This window comes from Diadema setosum, chromosome 18, assembly GCF_964275005.1.
Source record: "Diadema setosum chromosome 18, eeDiaSeto1, whole genome shotgun sequence".
Taxonomy (NCBI): domain Eukaryota; kingdom Metazoa; phylum Echinodermata; class Echinoidea; order Diadematoida; family Diadematidae; genus Diadema; species Diadema setosum.
Window position 1 is genome coordinate 7,158,319 of NC_092702.1, and position 15,378 is coordinate 7,173,696.

At 41.9% G+C, this 15,378-nt stretch overlaps 1 protein-coding gene across 1 annotated transcript; it reads right to left on the reverse strand.

Moving 5' to 3' along the window:
- Positions 1-524: 524 nt before the first annotated feature.
- On the reverse strand, positions 525-14,943 carry LOC140241960 (spondin-2-like). Its single transcript, XM_072321706.1, has 4 exons — positions 14,748-14,943; positions 3,299-3,507; positions 1,544-1,937; positions 525-868 (listed from the first exon to the last, which is right to left on the reverse strand). Exons 1-4 carry the CDS (start codon positions 14,941-14,943, stop codon positions 525-527), a joined length of 1,143 nt encoding a protein of 380 aa, XP_072177807.1.
- Positions 14,944-15,378: the final 435 nt, after the last annotated feature.

The window sequence follows — 15,378 nt, forward strand, 5'->3', positions numbered from 1 at the left end:
CCCCCCCAATCCAAAACTGCTTCCGGCGCGCCTGTCAGGGGCTATCAGGAGCTATAGATGCACGAAGTCTCCGCGATGTCGAGGCGTTCAAACAATTCTACTCCGGAAGCTCAAGATGTTATATAATATATTAATGTCTCACACACTAATATCAGTTAGTCTTTCTGACCTTATATTTCCGCATCATTGCAGATTCATACTCTCTATCTCTCACTATCCCACCACCCCTCCCTTTCTTCTTATCACACACTCTCTTACCCCTTTCTTTACATTTTCTCTAACTCGAATATGCTGGGTCTTCTTTCTTTTCCCACATAATGTTCGTACACTGCAAGTTGCTCGAATGGGACAAATTCGATTCATTATGATGTTTGCAATAGTTATCAACTTTCGAGCTTATGTGATGAGTCTCTGCAACACGCACACATTCATACGCATTCACACACTGTCTCAATTCTCTCCCCCCCCCTCCCCCCCCCCCCCCACCACTCCCTATTTTCTCGCGACCAAAGTTCGTTACGCGTCTAAAAGATGTATTTTCTTTTGCCCTTGGTGTTGAAATTCCTCGTGATCTTCTTCATGTAGCGTTTCTTTTCCTTGGCGATGTGTTTCTTGGCGCATGCCTTCTTCTGCGGTTTCAATAGCGCCATCATTTGATCACAAATGACCAGGTCTATCAAATCTGGACACGCCGCTCCTTGGTTTTTCGGCTGCTGCAGAACGACCCGGAAGCGTCTCTTGAGCCCCACCTTGCAGGTGTGGTCGCAAGGGCTCCAGGCACCCCAGTTGGTCACTTCGCAGTCCAGTGGGGTCAGGACTTGGTCCGTTGGCGTCACTCCACCTTTTGGATCCGATTTTGAAATAAAAACAAAACACAAACACACAACTTTAATTTTCAAGCACCTGTGGATGGGCAAAGACGTCGGCTTGCCGAATGATGTGTAGGCTGTGCGGACTGAATGAAGTGGGTAGTCATGGGAATTAACAAACCTTACGACGCAAAATCAAATTGCTGAAAACAACTTTAGTATCGAACACTATTTGGTTACCATTAGAGCATTTATCAAAACTATTCTGACTTCAAGCTGCAAAATTATTTCATAAAATTTGAACTTGACAACATGACCGTTATTGAGATACATTATCACCACCAAGTCCACTTATTATTTATTAAATTTCTTGATAATCTTACAATTTGAAAATATGAAAATATGAATAATTGCTTATCCTTTGTAATGTAAAACATGTACGTATAAGATGTTATTCCTTTGTAATGTAAAACAATTGCGCGTAAGATCTTATTCCTTGGTAATCTCACTGAGGGTCAGTGGGTAATTCTGTTCGGGACCTGTTTCTCACCTCGCCCAGTGCTTGGGCTGAGGCTGCTGTTAGAAAGCTCTGGTATTAGTCCTCAAACTTTGGCAGAACATGGAAGAAAAGAGATAATAATCAAATGGCGCCCACACTGAGATTTGAGAATGATGTTACTCTGTCTCGTCCTTAGGGATAGAGTTATAGATACTGATAATCTGCTTACCTTTGGACGAGTCCCTGTTTTTGTCGCTCTTCGAAACCTCTCTGCTGCCCTCTTCGCTGACCGTCATACCAGTGTCTCGCAGCACCGTCATCCAGGCAGGTTGGGCGTTCTGCGCCCGTCTGAGCGTGACGTGAGCAATCCTCGGCAGATGGGCTAGGCGCGGATAGTAGAAAGAGTTGGCGGGATGGCTCGGCTTGCTCGACGTGATCTCGGTGATCGGGCGGCGGTGCGGCTCGGGGTAGTCCGGCGAAGTAAACATGAACCCTTGATCGGTTCCGGCGTCGTAGGGATGTAGGTCAAGGGTCAACTCTTGCAGCCACTCGCCGTTCTGGCAGAGGTCGAGGCCCGACAGACCCACAAACCAGTCTGGACTTGGGTCAATGCGGACAGCGAAGGACATCTATGAACCCATTGGGCAGAGAGACAGATAAACAAATTGAAACGATTTAGTCGGATAAAAAAAAAGAGAGAATGAAACGAGACTTCGATGATGCAGTAGCCATGGCAACAAAACAAGAGTCCCATCGAGAAAGAAACACGATGAGAGAGTTATGAAGAAAAGAGAGAACGAGCGAGACAGGGAGAGGAAACTTTGATATTAGAGCAGTTCGATGCATCTGTTCGCCCCGTGGATTTGACCTCTGTGCGCTCTCCCACGCCTACACACAATTTATTACCAGATCATTATTTCTGATCATTTCGAACCGTCGAAGTGTTACGAATCCTGCAACCAGGGTGGTATTCCAGGTGCAAGAGAATGACGTGGAGCGGAAAATGACGGGAGACAGGTGTACCATTATGTCACCACCGTCTCTTTTCCAAATGAGTGAATTGAAAAATTGGATACGGGCCTCGTTAATCTGTTAATCGCTGTATTGTTCAGCACTTGGCACTCTAGGGTTTACATCAGGTACGATGGTACAGCGTCTCTATATTTATACAACAAAACACATGAGGCAGAAAGAGCTTATTCTCATATTCATATTGTTTGTGTGGTTTTTTTTTTTCTTGTTCTAGGAGGAGGTGAAGGAAATGGATAAACATCCATCCACCGCATAGTAGATTTATCTTTAATCGTGACGGGGATGTGACATTAAAGAGCTGTGGTTTCTGCTTACATTTAACAGAAGAATGTTTCGGAGTTTCAAATTTCAATGAAAGATCGTGAATTTTGTTCATCTACACTGATCCTTCAAAATCTATATTTTCCACAATATGTTATTCAAATAGTGCAATTAACCGAGCGCATGTTGACACATGCAGCTAATGCAGCGCACGTATACATGGCGGCAACGCTGCTGCCACTCACTGACATAGGTAATGGGCAAGATTATAATGCGTTGATAAGGTAGAATAATGTGAAACACCGACCAAATTATTGCAAATTATTAGTACGATTAGCAGCGCGTAACGTCACCTATGATGAGTATACATGACACAATTAAGTAACCTGTACATATCATTGAGAAGTGAAACATTTGATCTTTACTCGCTGGTCTCACTCTGTATCTTTGCCGGTTAGACCTACTTGCACGGATACAAGAAACCTACATGTAGATGTGAATCATCGTGTTGCATTGAAAATCTCTTACATTATATTAACACAATTACCCAACTAGCAACAGGTCGAATTTGCGGTAAAGGTGGGTACCAATATTGTTTTTGTAGTTTGTACCTAGCTCTTATCATAGCAAGTTACTGAAGTAGAAAAGGCACATTGTCACGGCACCTTTATCAAAAAGAGTCGACGCAAAACCGCACCTTGGGAAATTCTCTATTGACGCTGAACTGTGTTGATGACGTCCCTACACCTTGCGTTATCCTGTCGCTGCCTATGGTCGTGAAGACGTCGGGAGAGGAGAACGCCCGCCGGAGACCGCCGAAGTCCGTACCCTCGGCGAAGTGCGCAAAGGGACCGCTGGACACGCGGTTCTCTTCCCACATCGTGAAGCGGTTGTTGTGGACCACGCCTGGGGGCAAGAACAGAATTATTGAATTCATGGACACAGCTATATCAAGACTTCCGGATCAACACTGTATGCATGGTCACTTGTGCTTCTGCCATCGTCAAGAAAGTTCAGCAGATCAGCTGTCATTAAGTAATGAATGTACAGGTCTATACCGGAGTATGAAGATATAGAAGGGTAAAAGATTTAACGCAGCCACATGTTCTTAACGAGACCAGGAAAATTTGTCAGGTACTTGATACTTAATCGCTTGATCATGCATTGATCTACCCTTGGTAAGATTTATGAGCTCGAACTCATACGATGCATGCAATTCCACAGTGAGTGATGTGATTCACAAACCGTACCATGTAGGCCTACTGTAAGATTGTGAAATTCTGAATAATGAATGTTATGTTTTAGTGTTTGTTTTTCATTCCAGTACAGCTCTCGAGAGTATAATTACTGCCATTTTCACAGCCTCATGGTGATTGCTATGATGCGCTGATTTTCACAACGACTCTTCAAGATTGGACATTGCAAGCACCGGCATAAATTATTTTACAGTAATCAATCTCTTCAGCATGCTGTTCGATTAAAAGTGACGAGGCTGATAATGATAATAACGTGTGAAGAGTTGGCGTCATACGTTTCATGTGTATCTAGTTGGTTATGTGTCAGAAGAAACCTTACAGGCAGCTACCGTATTATGTGTCAGCTGTTCAACAAACACACCCATCTTACCCTATTCTAAACCTTGCTATCTCGAGTAATGCGGAGTTCGACATCCAAATCACGAAATTTACGCCAATACCTAATGCAGCCTGTCCTGAGAAAGTGACCCGTGTTGCGGTGATCTGACCCCATTTTTTACTGACCCCAGTGTTGGTGTAACCATCAGAGCTTTTTTTTTTTCCTGCTCTCAGTTCTTGTTGATTTCGTTGCTTCCGTTATTTTCCTTGACCAGAAGTTAATAGACACGCCAACAAGAAATGGTTCAGGTGATTGCGTTTCCCGTAATTCGACGTGTGATATCATTACTGATGGCCTTGCCACTGGTTTCGCAGCTGATCCTGTAACTTCAACAAAGTAGGTTAGAATATTGAGCCCAGAGTCAGACGTTGGATGTCAAAACCCCGAATGACCGGGATGAAAAGATTTTTGTGTCTCATGATGACCGGAAATCATCAGAATACAGTAAAAAGGACAGTAATAACATCCTGCATCTCACATACAGACAGACAGACAAACAAACAAACACGCCCTCGTAGTTTGATACGAACACGAATATGTCATTCGACATCTGTAGTTATGTCACCGGTTAAAGAAACAGGCCACGATAGTGCCGTAGGTCTATGTAACTTTTTACCTGGAGGTCATGACATACTAGGAAATTAGATGTTAAAAGTCTACTGTAGTTGGATGAAGAGTGGTTTAGGATATTGCAATCATGGGGGTATAGTAGCTCCATGTTCTAACTTAAGTTATCATTTTCAACTCTGAGCCTTTGACCATTTCAAGAGCTTCCAAGAGCGTGTTTTGCACGCGAAGATCGATGTTGTTATCTTTAATTCTCATACCAGACAGATGTTTAATAATGATGCATCATGACCTGTGCTTCATTATGATGACCATTACCTTACCTGACGCCCCCGACATCGACACATGATTGGTTGAGGCATTACGGTATTACATCCCATCCCCACTCCGGCCATTGAAGATGCATTATTACTTATTTACAGTGTGCTTACTGGCATGCACTAACAATCTCATAGTGATCGTCCATGGTGGAAAAACATAGACGAGCTTGAAGAATGAGCGAGGAATCACGAGGTGCTACACGAAGTCCCAGGTTCCCATGCCTTGGAGTGATCTTCACTGGACTTCCAGAACTACCTTGACTACTGCAGCCAAACGTAACAAAGACAACGGATATACATGTAGTTTTATGATGTCTTAATATCTATTTTTGCGAATTTTCATAGCTTAGATCGGGAGCCATACACCATTTCTAACAATCTGACACGGTAACGTGATCGATATTGAATGGACTACCTTCTAAGCCTACAAGGTATCGTCAAAGGTGGCTCTACTTCTCCAAACTTTCCCAAGTAGACTTGCATTTATAGTTTACGAATGTTAGACTTCGTGGTCTGTATAGGAACTATACCCAAGTAGATCACCAACCTCAATTTTTTTTTTTTTTTTTAAGGCGAAGCATGTTATAATGGACAGCACTCCCGGTCAAACGACCCACTGTGATCGTAATCATGACCCCGGCGCTGTAGACAAGTGCCAATTTCATTCTGGAAATGGCATCGTGCAGGGAGCGGAGAAAAGCTCTCGCTCCGTGCCTCCTGGATCCTCCGCCTCTCGTCGGGCACTTCAAAAACCATTTGCTAATCAGCAAGCTAAATCACCCGGCATTGCAGCCGCGGGAAAGCGGGGACAAGTGTTTATATTCTCTGTGTGGGGCCCCTGCACAGATAACTAAAAAGGAAGTTCTTCTTCCTTTCCTCGTTCCCTCCGAGTTCAGGCATCTCCTGGTCTCGCATCCGACTTCGACAGGTTTCATGAGAAAGCGCAAAGTGGTTGCCATGGTTTCCCCCTGAAGTACCACCGGGAAATCTGGATCACCTTGAGCCAGTAATTGAGAATTACTTCCAGCGAGGAGTCTCGAGTTTCACTCAGTGAGTCATCGTGTTGTTAATACTGAGTGGGGTTGAGTTTATGGAGACTGCTCTGATAGCTAGCCGAAGCAAAACCTGGTCAGGAACATCATAGCGTTCGAGTCAGAACATTTTGTGTTCCATCCGCTCGTGGTCACTCTCATGCATGTAATTAATGACGCTCATTAAAACACAAAATATCCGGTATTGAACCACGAACTACACCCGATCCCATGTTAGAGCTGACAACACGTTATGCCGCTATCGGGATTACGATTTCAACAGATAGACCAATATGAAACCACAGCTAGCAATCCCGAGCATGCGAGGATTAAGGCCAATTGACATCTCGTTGGACACCAGCACTCAGCAGGCTACGGTCAATGTATAATTAAAACCTGCGGAGTGACTTAGTAGGATTACAACGTATTTACATGTACATCAATCATGGAGCTACTACAGTGTTGTATCTCCCTGTTTCAACCGTCATTTTCGGACAACAGTAAAGACAGGCATGGAAATCTTAGTGTACAAGATGCACAAATTCAAAGAAAGTATGGATACAGTGGTATCCCATAATTCCCTGCGTCGTCGGTCGGGACCAGTAATATCTTTTTTTCTTCTTCTTTTTTTTTTTTTTAGATAGTTGATGGCCTGCTGAGCAGAGCTACATGTAGGACCTCGTAACAATTAAGGGGTGCATTTTGGCCAGACTATTATTTGCTGTTTCTTTCCAAACCATAACCAAGGATAGCTTAAAGCGTGGGTGTATGAGGTACACATGCAAAGAACGTATAGACTCAGTGGTATCAGATGACTGCTTCTGCGCAGTCGGTCAGGTTCGGGTTTTTTTATTTTTTTAAATACAGTTTATTGCCTGCTGAGCAGAGCTACGTGTAGTACCTCGTGACAAGGAGTGCGTTTTGACCAAACCATTACCTGCCGTTTCTTCCTTCCAAACCCAGGCTTTAGCATTATAACTATAGGGATAGATCAAAGCGTGGGAGTATGTGCTAAATTAGGGGGAAATTAGATTTCATAGTGGAGTTTCTACTCTTTTGTGGAACATCGTGCGTTTCCGTGGAGAGCTAACGATCAAATTCCTACCAAAGCCTATAGTCTCTTCAAGAATCAGGCGGGTGCGAAATTGACCGACGAAAAATGCAGCTCATGTAGAAAGGACTCAGGCGACATTTACGAGCAGATCACTTGGGAAAGCGCGCGAGTCCGGTCCGACGATTAATTTGTCGAGAGTCAGGAGTTCAAGATCGAAAGGTTTCTAATTGGCGTGATTATCGCCTTGGGCCGTCGGTCACCCTGACATTCGAACGGTCAGGGGAAGTTGAGCGGAGACAGACCTCAAGCTTCGAATCGGCGTTAGAAATCTAGAAGGCGAGGTGGTAAAGGTGGGAGGCTGAGGGAATTAGGGGAGAAAGGGAGGGCGAATTGGTTTTCGTTACCACACGCCATACAGGACAACCAAAACGGACGACGGCTTCATGTGCTGTAGTTATCTTATGTTCTTGTTCTATGACCGACCGGGAGGCAAGCAGAGGACCAACTAAACGAAAAGAAAAGCATATTTAGGAAGATCTCGCCTTAAATTACCAGATGTTAAACACTATAATATCAGACGTCGGTATCATATACATTGAAAATTAATTCCATGTGCTTTGCGTGTCGATTGGCACAGAAAACAAAGAGTTTAGTACACACTGTCCAGAGTCTCAGACACAAAAAGGGTTTAAGACGTGACCTGTCCCCCTCCCACCCCCCCCCCCCACACACACACACACAATCAAGACGCTTAACAATAAACCTTTCGTTAACCTGCATCCGCGTCTCATATAACAGGTACGTGACGTCTTGGATGTATATAGCTCAATCATGCCGACTAGAGAATTTTGGCATCGGCTTTCTCAGATCGTCTTGCAATACATCGCGATGGACGGACGGGGTGATATATGAGACAATGCACCCTGAGATTATGGCACTAAAAGGGAAGATCTTCGACGTTCTAATTTTGGATTTCGCCCCCCTCCCCAAGGAACTCCAATATCACACATCGAAATTATTATACTCATTACTTGTTCCTTTAGTTCTCTTATTACATCAATAAACTTATAAATTAGGTATTTTTACCATTAGTTTCTGCCGTTAATGAGGAATTGTTGTTTATAATCGTTAACTTAAACAAAGACGCAGTACCTGCTGTCCTATATAGATCAAAACGCTGCCTATCAGACGGAAGCTCGGTAGTCCAGTGGATATGTCGTCTGTCTATGCAGCAATCAGGAGGTCGTTCGAGTCCAGCCCGAGTATGCATGCCCATGATTTTATATCATGGCAACTACTAAAACACTGGATTATCGATGTTTATTCCTGTCGATGCAGGGCAATTTGTCTATTAGTCGCAACTTTAATTTGAGTTCGTATTTATTTGTTTGTGTTTTCTTTACACACTTGAACTTTTTTGGAACAGTATTTACCGCCATTCAAATAATATATTTGGATTTAGCTGTATTCAGCAATATCCGTAAGCTTGTAAAAACTTTGTTGTCAGTAGTGTAAAGTGATAAACATTTCTGATTGAGCAACTGGAGATTTTCAGCAATTACTGCTTCTGAGCGATCGAACGTTCGGTGTGTTGAAGTGGAGGATTTTTGTCTGCAATAAGCCTTTGATTGAGCACAGCCCAAGTTGTGGTATACAGGTACCCATGTTGACGCGTATTCTGTGAATTCGCATCTTGGGAACGAGGAATATTAACCTCCATCAAAACTACTTCGGCCACCATCTACAAGCCCAGTCTGTACCAAAGTTCATCTCTTCCCTCTATAACCCAACGAAAAGTGGTTCCCAACGAATATGTCAATGTGCCCTCTGGTGTGAGGAGTTCAGTATGAACTCCATGAGACCCTTTGATGGATGTTACTTGGAGTCTCCGCCACCAGTCCCCTCCCCCTTCTTCCTTCATTCCCGTTCCGCTCGCTCTCTCGTATCAAGATACAAGCGAACCTATGATGTTACTTGTCACCTTGATGGGTTCTGACAGAAGACGCTGCGTTAAGTATTGCCTTCGACTGTTTGAGTGAGGGTCTGAAATGTGACGGCAGCTTCTTGTAGCGGGCATACGGATGACTGTCTTTTTATGTTCGTTAACCCATCGCTTCCTGGGGGAGTTCTGCGACAAAAATATCCATCTTGTCTTCAACTTATCAGCATCTCTGTATTTCACTGCCTATCTTCTATTGGAAAAAGATTGCGTGAGATAGGCTAAAGGGATGGTACAGTATTGGTGGAGATGAAAATTGGGTTTTTAACTTTTTGTGAGATACCAAACACTTGTGATATAGTACAGAGCATACCATTTCATTCAAAGTTTATTTGATGAAAATCGGGTTTGGAATGTCTGAAACATCCAAAAACAAAGTAAAACAAAGCGATCGTAATAAAGTGTGGGTCCCACACTTTATTAGAATCGCTCTTTTTGGATATCTCAGCCAGTTCAAAACAAATTTTCATCAAATAAACGTTGAATTCCTCGTAGAATTACATGCTCTTTCATATTTCATAAGAGGCTTCTCATTATCTCACAAAAAAAAAAATGTTAGAAACCTGGAATTAGGTCTCAACCAAAACGATACAGTTTTAGGATCAATCATAAATATGACAAGACAGAGGCTTCGAAAATTCTGCAACCGGCAGTAAGTATACTCAAACAAGACTCCAATTATTATTTTTGTTTACCCTATCTTATAAAACACAAACAAGGAATAGTAAAAATTGCAGCAAAACAGAATACAACACTGAACCACAAGTATATGGTTTCTGGGACAAGATGTGTTAAGCTTGTGGACTGTCAAACTTTTCCACAGAAAGCCACCCGCTTAGTATCCACGTAAGTGTTCTTATTCTACGAATACAACTCAAGGGTTTTGTACGTTGTGGTCATAGTAGATCTCTTTAAACCGAGATCTGCTGAATTCCCTGTTCCATTGAGACTTTATCACACTATTGCAGATCAGATTTTCAGATTAACAGCAAATTCGTTTCAGAGAGATATATAATGAATAGTAATGTTAATTTGTCCCTGTTTTACCGTTGATAGGAAGACGTCTTTATTTTAATTCCCTGTAAGAACAATGTCAACTAAGACACCTTCGTATGTCTCTGATACGGCAAAGACCGGGGAGCGACCAATTCCTTCATCATCACATTTCATCTTCCCTCTGTCTCTTCCTATAATTTATTCTTCTTCTTTATTCTGTCGTTTTGTTTCTCGATTCTTCTTCATTTTTTTTTTCATGTCATTTCCCCCCGATTTTCTCGGATTACATCTCCTTTACGAGACAACTCTCTTGCCGACAGCCAGCGATAGCGCAGCGCGCCTGGTTTGATTTCCCAGCACGACACATCCTGAACCACTCGGGAAGGCAGGTCGCTCGGTGGGCCCGCCGATCGTCACGACGAGTAGCAAGGGGACCCCTGACAGGATTAGGTTAAAGGGACACCGGGATAGGGCTACCCTCCGCAACTTCAAGGTGCTGGTCAGCTTTTATAGAAAAGGGAACATTTTTATTCATGCCTGTCAGTCTCTCTGTCTGTCTGTCAGTCTCGCTTCAGTTGGTCGGCTTCGGAAGCTTGCGTAGGACTTTGTCACCTCAGTCTCAGTGCAGGGAGGTGAGTCTCACCTCCCTGGGTGAACCAACACCCCAAGTGTTATGCTTTTGTAATTCCATTATTTTCACCAAAGGTTCTTTTGAACAGTGACGTTGCAGAACGTACATCATGGAAGTTACCAATTTGACTTTTCTCAAAAAATATGCATTTCTATTTCATGACATTGCGTAAGATGTAACATAGACTTTGCGAACCTCACTTCCCCGACATACTTGTTTGAAAGTAAATCTTCATATCAAATTAAAATTATTTTTTGGCGGAAGTCACCTCCTGGCAATATGACTAAGATAGGTTTTCAGAAAACCGTGTAGATACGTTTAAACTGTTTAATTTTTATGGTTTGTTTTCATTTCTAATTGATGTTTTCCTCATTTCAATTTTATTTGGACAAAAGCTAGTTACTCTTCAAATCAAAGAGCTTTAGTGAGACTCGGAAATTGGTCTCTGTATCTGCAAAAAAAAAAGAAGCTCATTAATATCCTATGTACTTCCCTCTTTTTTAACGAGTTAAATCGCATAATGGGAGAAAGAAAAACGCTAAAAGATTTTGTTTTTCTTTTCTGGAGGGCCTTTTCCTGCATCTCCATTTTTGGAATGAAGGCAACTATCACAAGCGTCATGACAACTGCAATGTAAGTAAGCCAATCAACACACTGTGTTAGTTGTCTCCATTCAAGATATCTAGGTTATTAAATAATTATGTGCACCTGGAATCAGACATTTGTGATTTCCGTGATATGTCTTTCTATTATTTTAAGAATAATGACTACTAGTGTTTCTTTTCAGGGTTTGCATTGTCGATATCGCAGATGAAGAGCATTCTCTGTTTTGCACCATTAGCAATATAATGTTGTGAAGCGGCACCGGCGGGCATGGAAACGATAAGTGCAATCTACCGTGAATGAACAATATGCACATTGTCACTGACGTTTACTGACGCTTCATCGTCTCGAGCAAAAGACGACGTCACAATGCTATCCACTATCCCAAAGCCGAAGAGATGACAGCGGAAGACAAGATTCAGTGAGGGGCGTGGTAACATTGCTACCTTGGTGATGACGTTTAACACGTCTCATTGGCGATGGCATTTACAAGGTAGCATTCGGTCGGCCCCAAAGTTATATGTGTGTTTGTGCCCATTGCACTTAACAAATGGGCATACGAACCCATGTTCAGCCTAAATCTTTTCTGCGTCATGTTTTTGTTTTAGTGGTATTGAAACGTATCAGACCTTCGAGGTGACGTCAAAGTCAGGTGTCACATTTAATGTAGTTAATGCCTTCGAACTTGGTAGTGGTAGTCTTTACAGGTTGAGTACTCTTATAAAATAGTTTACAATCTTCCAAAGATAAGCCGGAGGGCATGGATTTCAGGACATAACCTACACTTTAACATGAATATAAAAAAGAGGAACTAAAAACATTACGAAACCATTTGTCTGGAAAGCAGGAACCTGGTGATTTCGTGAAGGCTTCATTTCATCAAAGACAAATATATAACACCCCGAGGCCCACTATATTCGTCACGATACTTAACGAAAGAGATTGCTTTAGACGGGTAATATCGCATCTCAAAAATCTTGCGGTTGACAAAATGTTGTGTCGACAATTTTCCGACACCAGTAACGATTTGTACTCATTATCCGGTATGGGGGGTGAGGAGGTTACCAGCCCTCAAGCGTGACGCTCAAATTTCAACACGGAAAATTCCCTACTTCGTTGGTATAACACCCGGTTTTTACTCCTCACTTTGACCAGGTTTTTCACTGCGTGAAAAAAGGGGGAGGGGATAAGATGTCGCTATGCAACAGGTATACACGATGCACGAAATCTTGTGTAAGTCAACCTGGGATTACTTTCTAGAGTATAATGATGATAACATACAGGCATAACATGTTCTAACAGATAACGTGCTCTTAGGATCTGTCGAAAGGTTAATATCCATTTTTTTTTTAAGATTCTGCCTTCATAATCCTGTGAGCAGTCGAAAACATACTGCTTTCAGGGAGAGGGTGTATATGCTTTACGCTATCAAAGTGTACTTTTATCATTTTATTTATTATCATTGTTGACGCCAACATTATTTGGTATTTTCCTGAGATATTCATGATATGCATAAACTATATAGATATGCATGCTTTCAAAAAGCGTTCAATGTTTCAACTGACATATATTCGTGGACTAATCTGCTTTATTGGAGAGACGAATTTAGACTTTAAAATGTATTTCTCGTTTACACAAACACTTCCCTGATAGATAAAGAACTGTTCAAGACGTTTCATCTCGAGGGACTTTCTTTCCATTTATAAATCGGGACATAAATAATGAATCAGATCACAGTGGAACTTGCTTTCTGTCGCTGTTGACATGAGAGCAGTTAACCTCGCGACCCGTATTTTCGAAGGCGATTTCAATTCAAACCATGATTTAAACACCCGATTTACGCTGTGGTTCCAATCCTGATGTAAGTGAAGACCAGTATAGTGGCGTTCGTTGAGCCGAAATTTGAACTGATCTGAATTTGAAATGGTGGTCTAAATTAGACACAGGTTTTACATTACAACCACCTAGTGGAAAAACTTGAAATTGATCGTCCACTAGGACAACTTGTTATGGGCATGCGTCTCAGATTCAAAATAGGTTTCTCTTTCATACCAAGATGTATGTATTCTATATTTGCTGACAAAGTCAGACGTGTTTAGGCGAAAATAGTTACATGCAAATCGGAAATCAATAAATACTTCCACATAGATTTCGAATAATTTTACAGTGTTTTCAGAGAACACGGAGAGAAGGGCTTGTTGAATTGGTCACAAATCAAAAAAAAAAAAGAATAACTCAAACACCGTTAAGTATGTAATTAATATCCAACCAACTTCATAAGTCTGAATATTTGCAGTTACTGTCCTTCCCGTTGGAGCTGGTATAGAGCGTCCCAACCACAGTTTAAACGTTTTTATGTGTCTTTGTGGAGGATAGAATCTTTTGTTTTTGTTTTTGTTTTTGTTTATGGTGGAGATGCTTTGTTTTGTTTTTATGTTTTCGTTTTTATATGATATAGAGGGCAAAGAGTGCAAAGACGACTGAGAAATCTTGATCTCCGTAGCGGGTGTAAGTAAGGGGTCAGATGTTAAATGAGGTACTCGTCAGATGACGAGGAACAATATTTAGACACTTTGTTCAGAAATTAGCTGATAGGGGCGGTTGCGATATGTGACGTAGACCACGTGGGAGGGCCCCCTTCTACACCTGAAACGGGACAACTTGCCGAACTAACAAAGGACACGCGCCCTGCCTCTGGTGACCCAAAACTTTCTGAAATTGGAGCGTAAGCTTCGTCTGCATGTATGTGACTTCTTAATTTGTCAAAATGTCAGCGGGTGGCGTGATTTATGTCGATGACTTCGGGGTTTTACAATAATGGCACATAGAAATGATGGCATGGGCAAGATAGATTGATCTATACACGTATCCCCCATCTGTGCACTCAACAGCAATTATTACAAGTTAATCAAATCTTATCACTGTGCAACAAAGAAGACATATGAAGTTTTACAATGTTTATAACTTGTGAATTGTGATATGAAAAGTAGATGTTGTTCAAAAGAGTGACTTAATTTCATAAGAATGGATAATTGAAGCATTACTACAGACTCCGTAATGTGTCCGAGCATACATTCTTAAACGTAACTTCCAAAAAGAGCTCTTCAGGTGTCGGTGGATTATAAACCGACGTAACAATCACGGAAAGCATCACAGGTCAGTACAACAAAACGTATCAGAATTACTCTTTGATAAACTTCTTCAGGGATATTGAGACTTTAACTTGTCTACGATTTTTTATAATTCAGTAGTGAATTGCTGGTCTATTTGGGGGTATTTTGGGGTGTGGTTTTTTTTTTCAGAGACTTACCCATTAGGGGCGACCACTGCGCACTCTTCCTGAATGTTGGATACTGTTTGGGGAATGCCCCTTTACTCCAGTCACCGAAGAAGACCATGTTGTAGGTTGCTGTGATTTCGCTGCTCGTGCACGCTCCACTCGCAACCCTCAGGAAGTTCACCAAACAGAACCATGCTGGGAGCAACGAAACGGTCGATGGGATCATCCTGACGAAAAAAAAAAAGTGAAGGAGATGACAAAAATCAAACTTAACTCTCTAAATTTGTATAATCTTCGAAAAATAAACTCCCAGATAAACGATATTCAGTGTGTCTTAGGTCCTTCCCCTATTTCTCGATCAAAAATATAATGAACCAGAGAAAACAAGTAAACATGCAAGATGATGATGAGGGGGAAAACCACGAAAACTTCGAAGTATTATGTTGTTAACGTAGTGAAACATACTGTACATTATTTGACAATGACTGTTGAAAAAAAGAGAATGTTGAGATAGTTTATTTGTATAAACGCGGTGATACCTTGAAATGAAGTTGTGAGAGCTAGACGGCCTGAGAAAAGCGAGAGCCAATCAACCTTGTGACAGGAAGTGTGAATCCAGAGAGTGTCTGTACCTGGTCTGAAGAGAAATGAGGCGAATCAT

Excerpts from the sequence above, each read along its gene's own strand:
- LOC140241960 (XM_072321706.1), bottom strand. The coding sequence starts at position 14,943 with ATGATCCCATCGACCGTTTCGTTGCTCCCAGCATGGTTCTGTTTGGTG. Across the intron at positions 1,938-3,298 it reads TCAATAGAGAATTTCCCAAG|ATGTCCTTCGCTGTCCGCAT; the intron begins GTGCGGTTTTGC and ends ATGGGTTCATAG. Across the intron at positions 869-1,543 it reads CGACAAAAACAGGGACTCGT|TTTTTATTTCAAAATCGGAT; the intron begins CCAAAGGTAAGC and ends GTTTGTGTTTTG.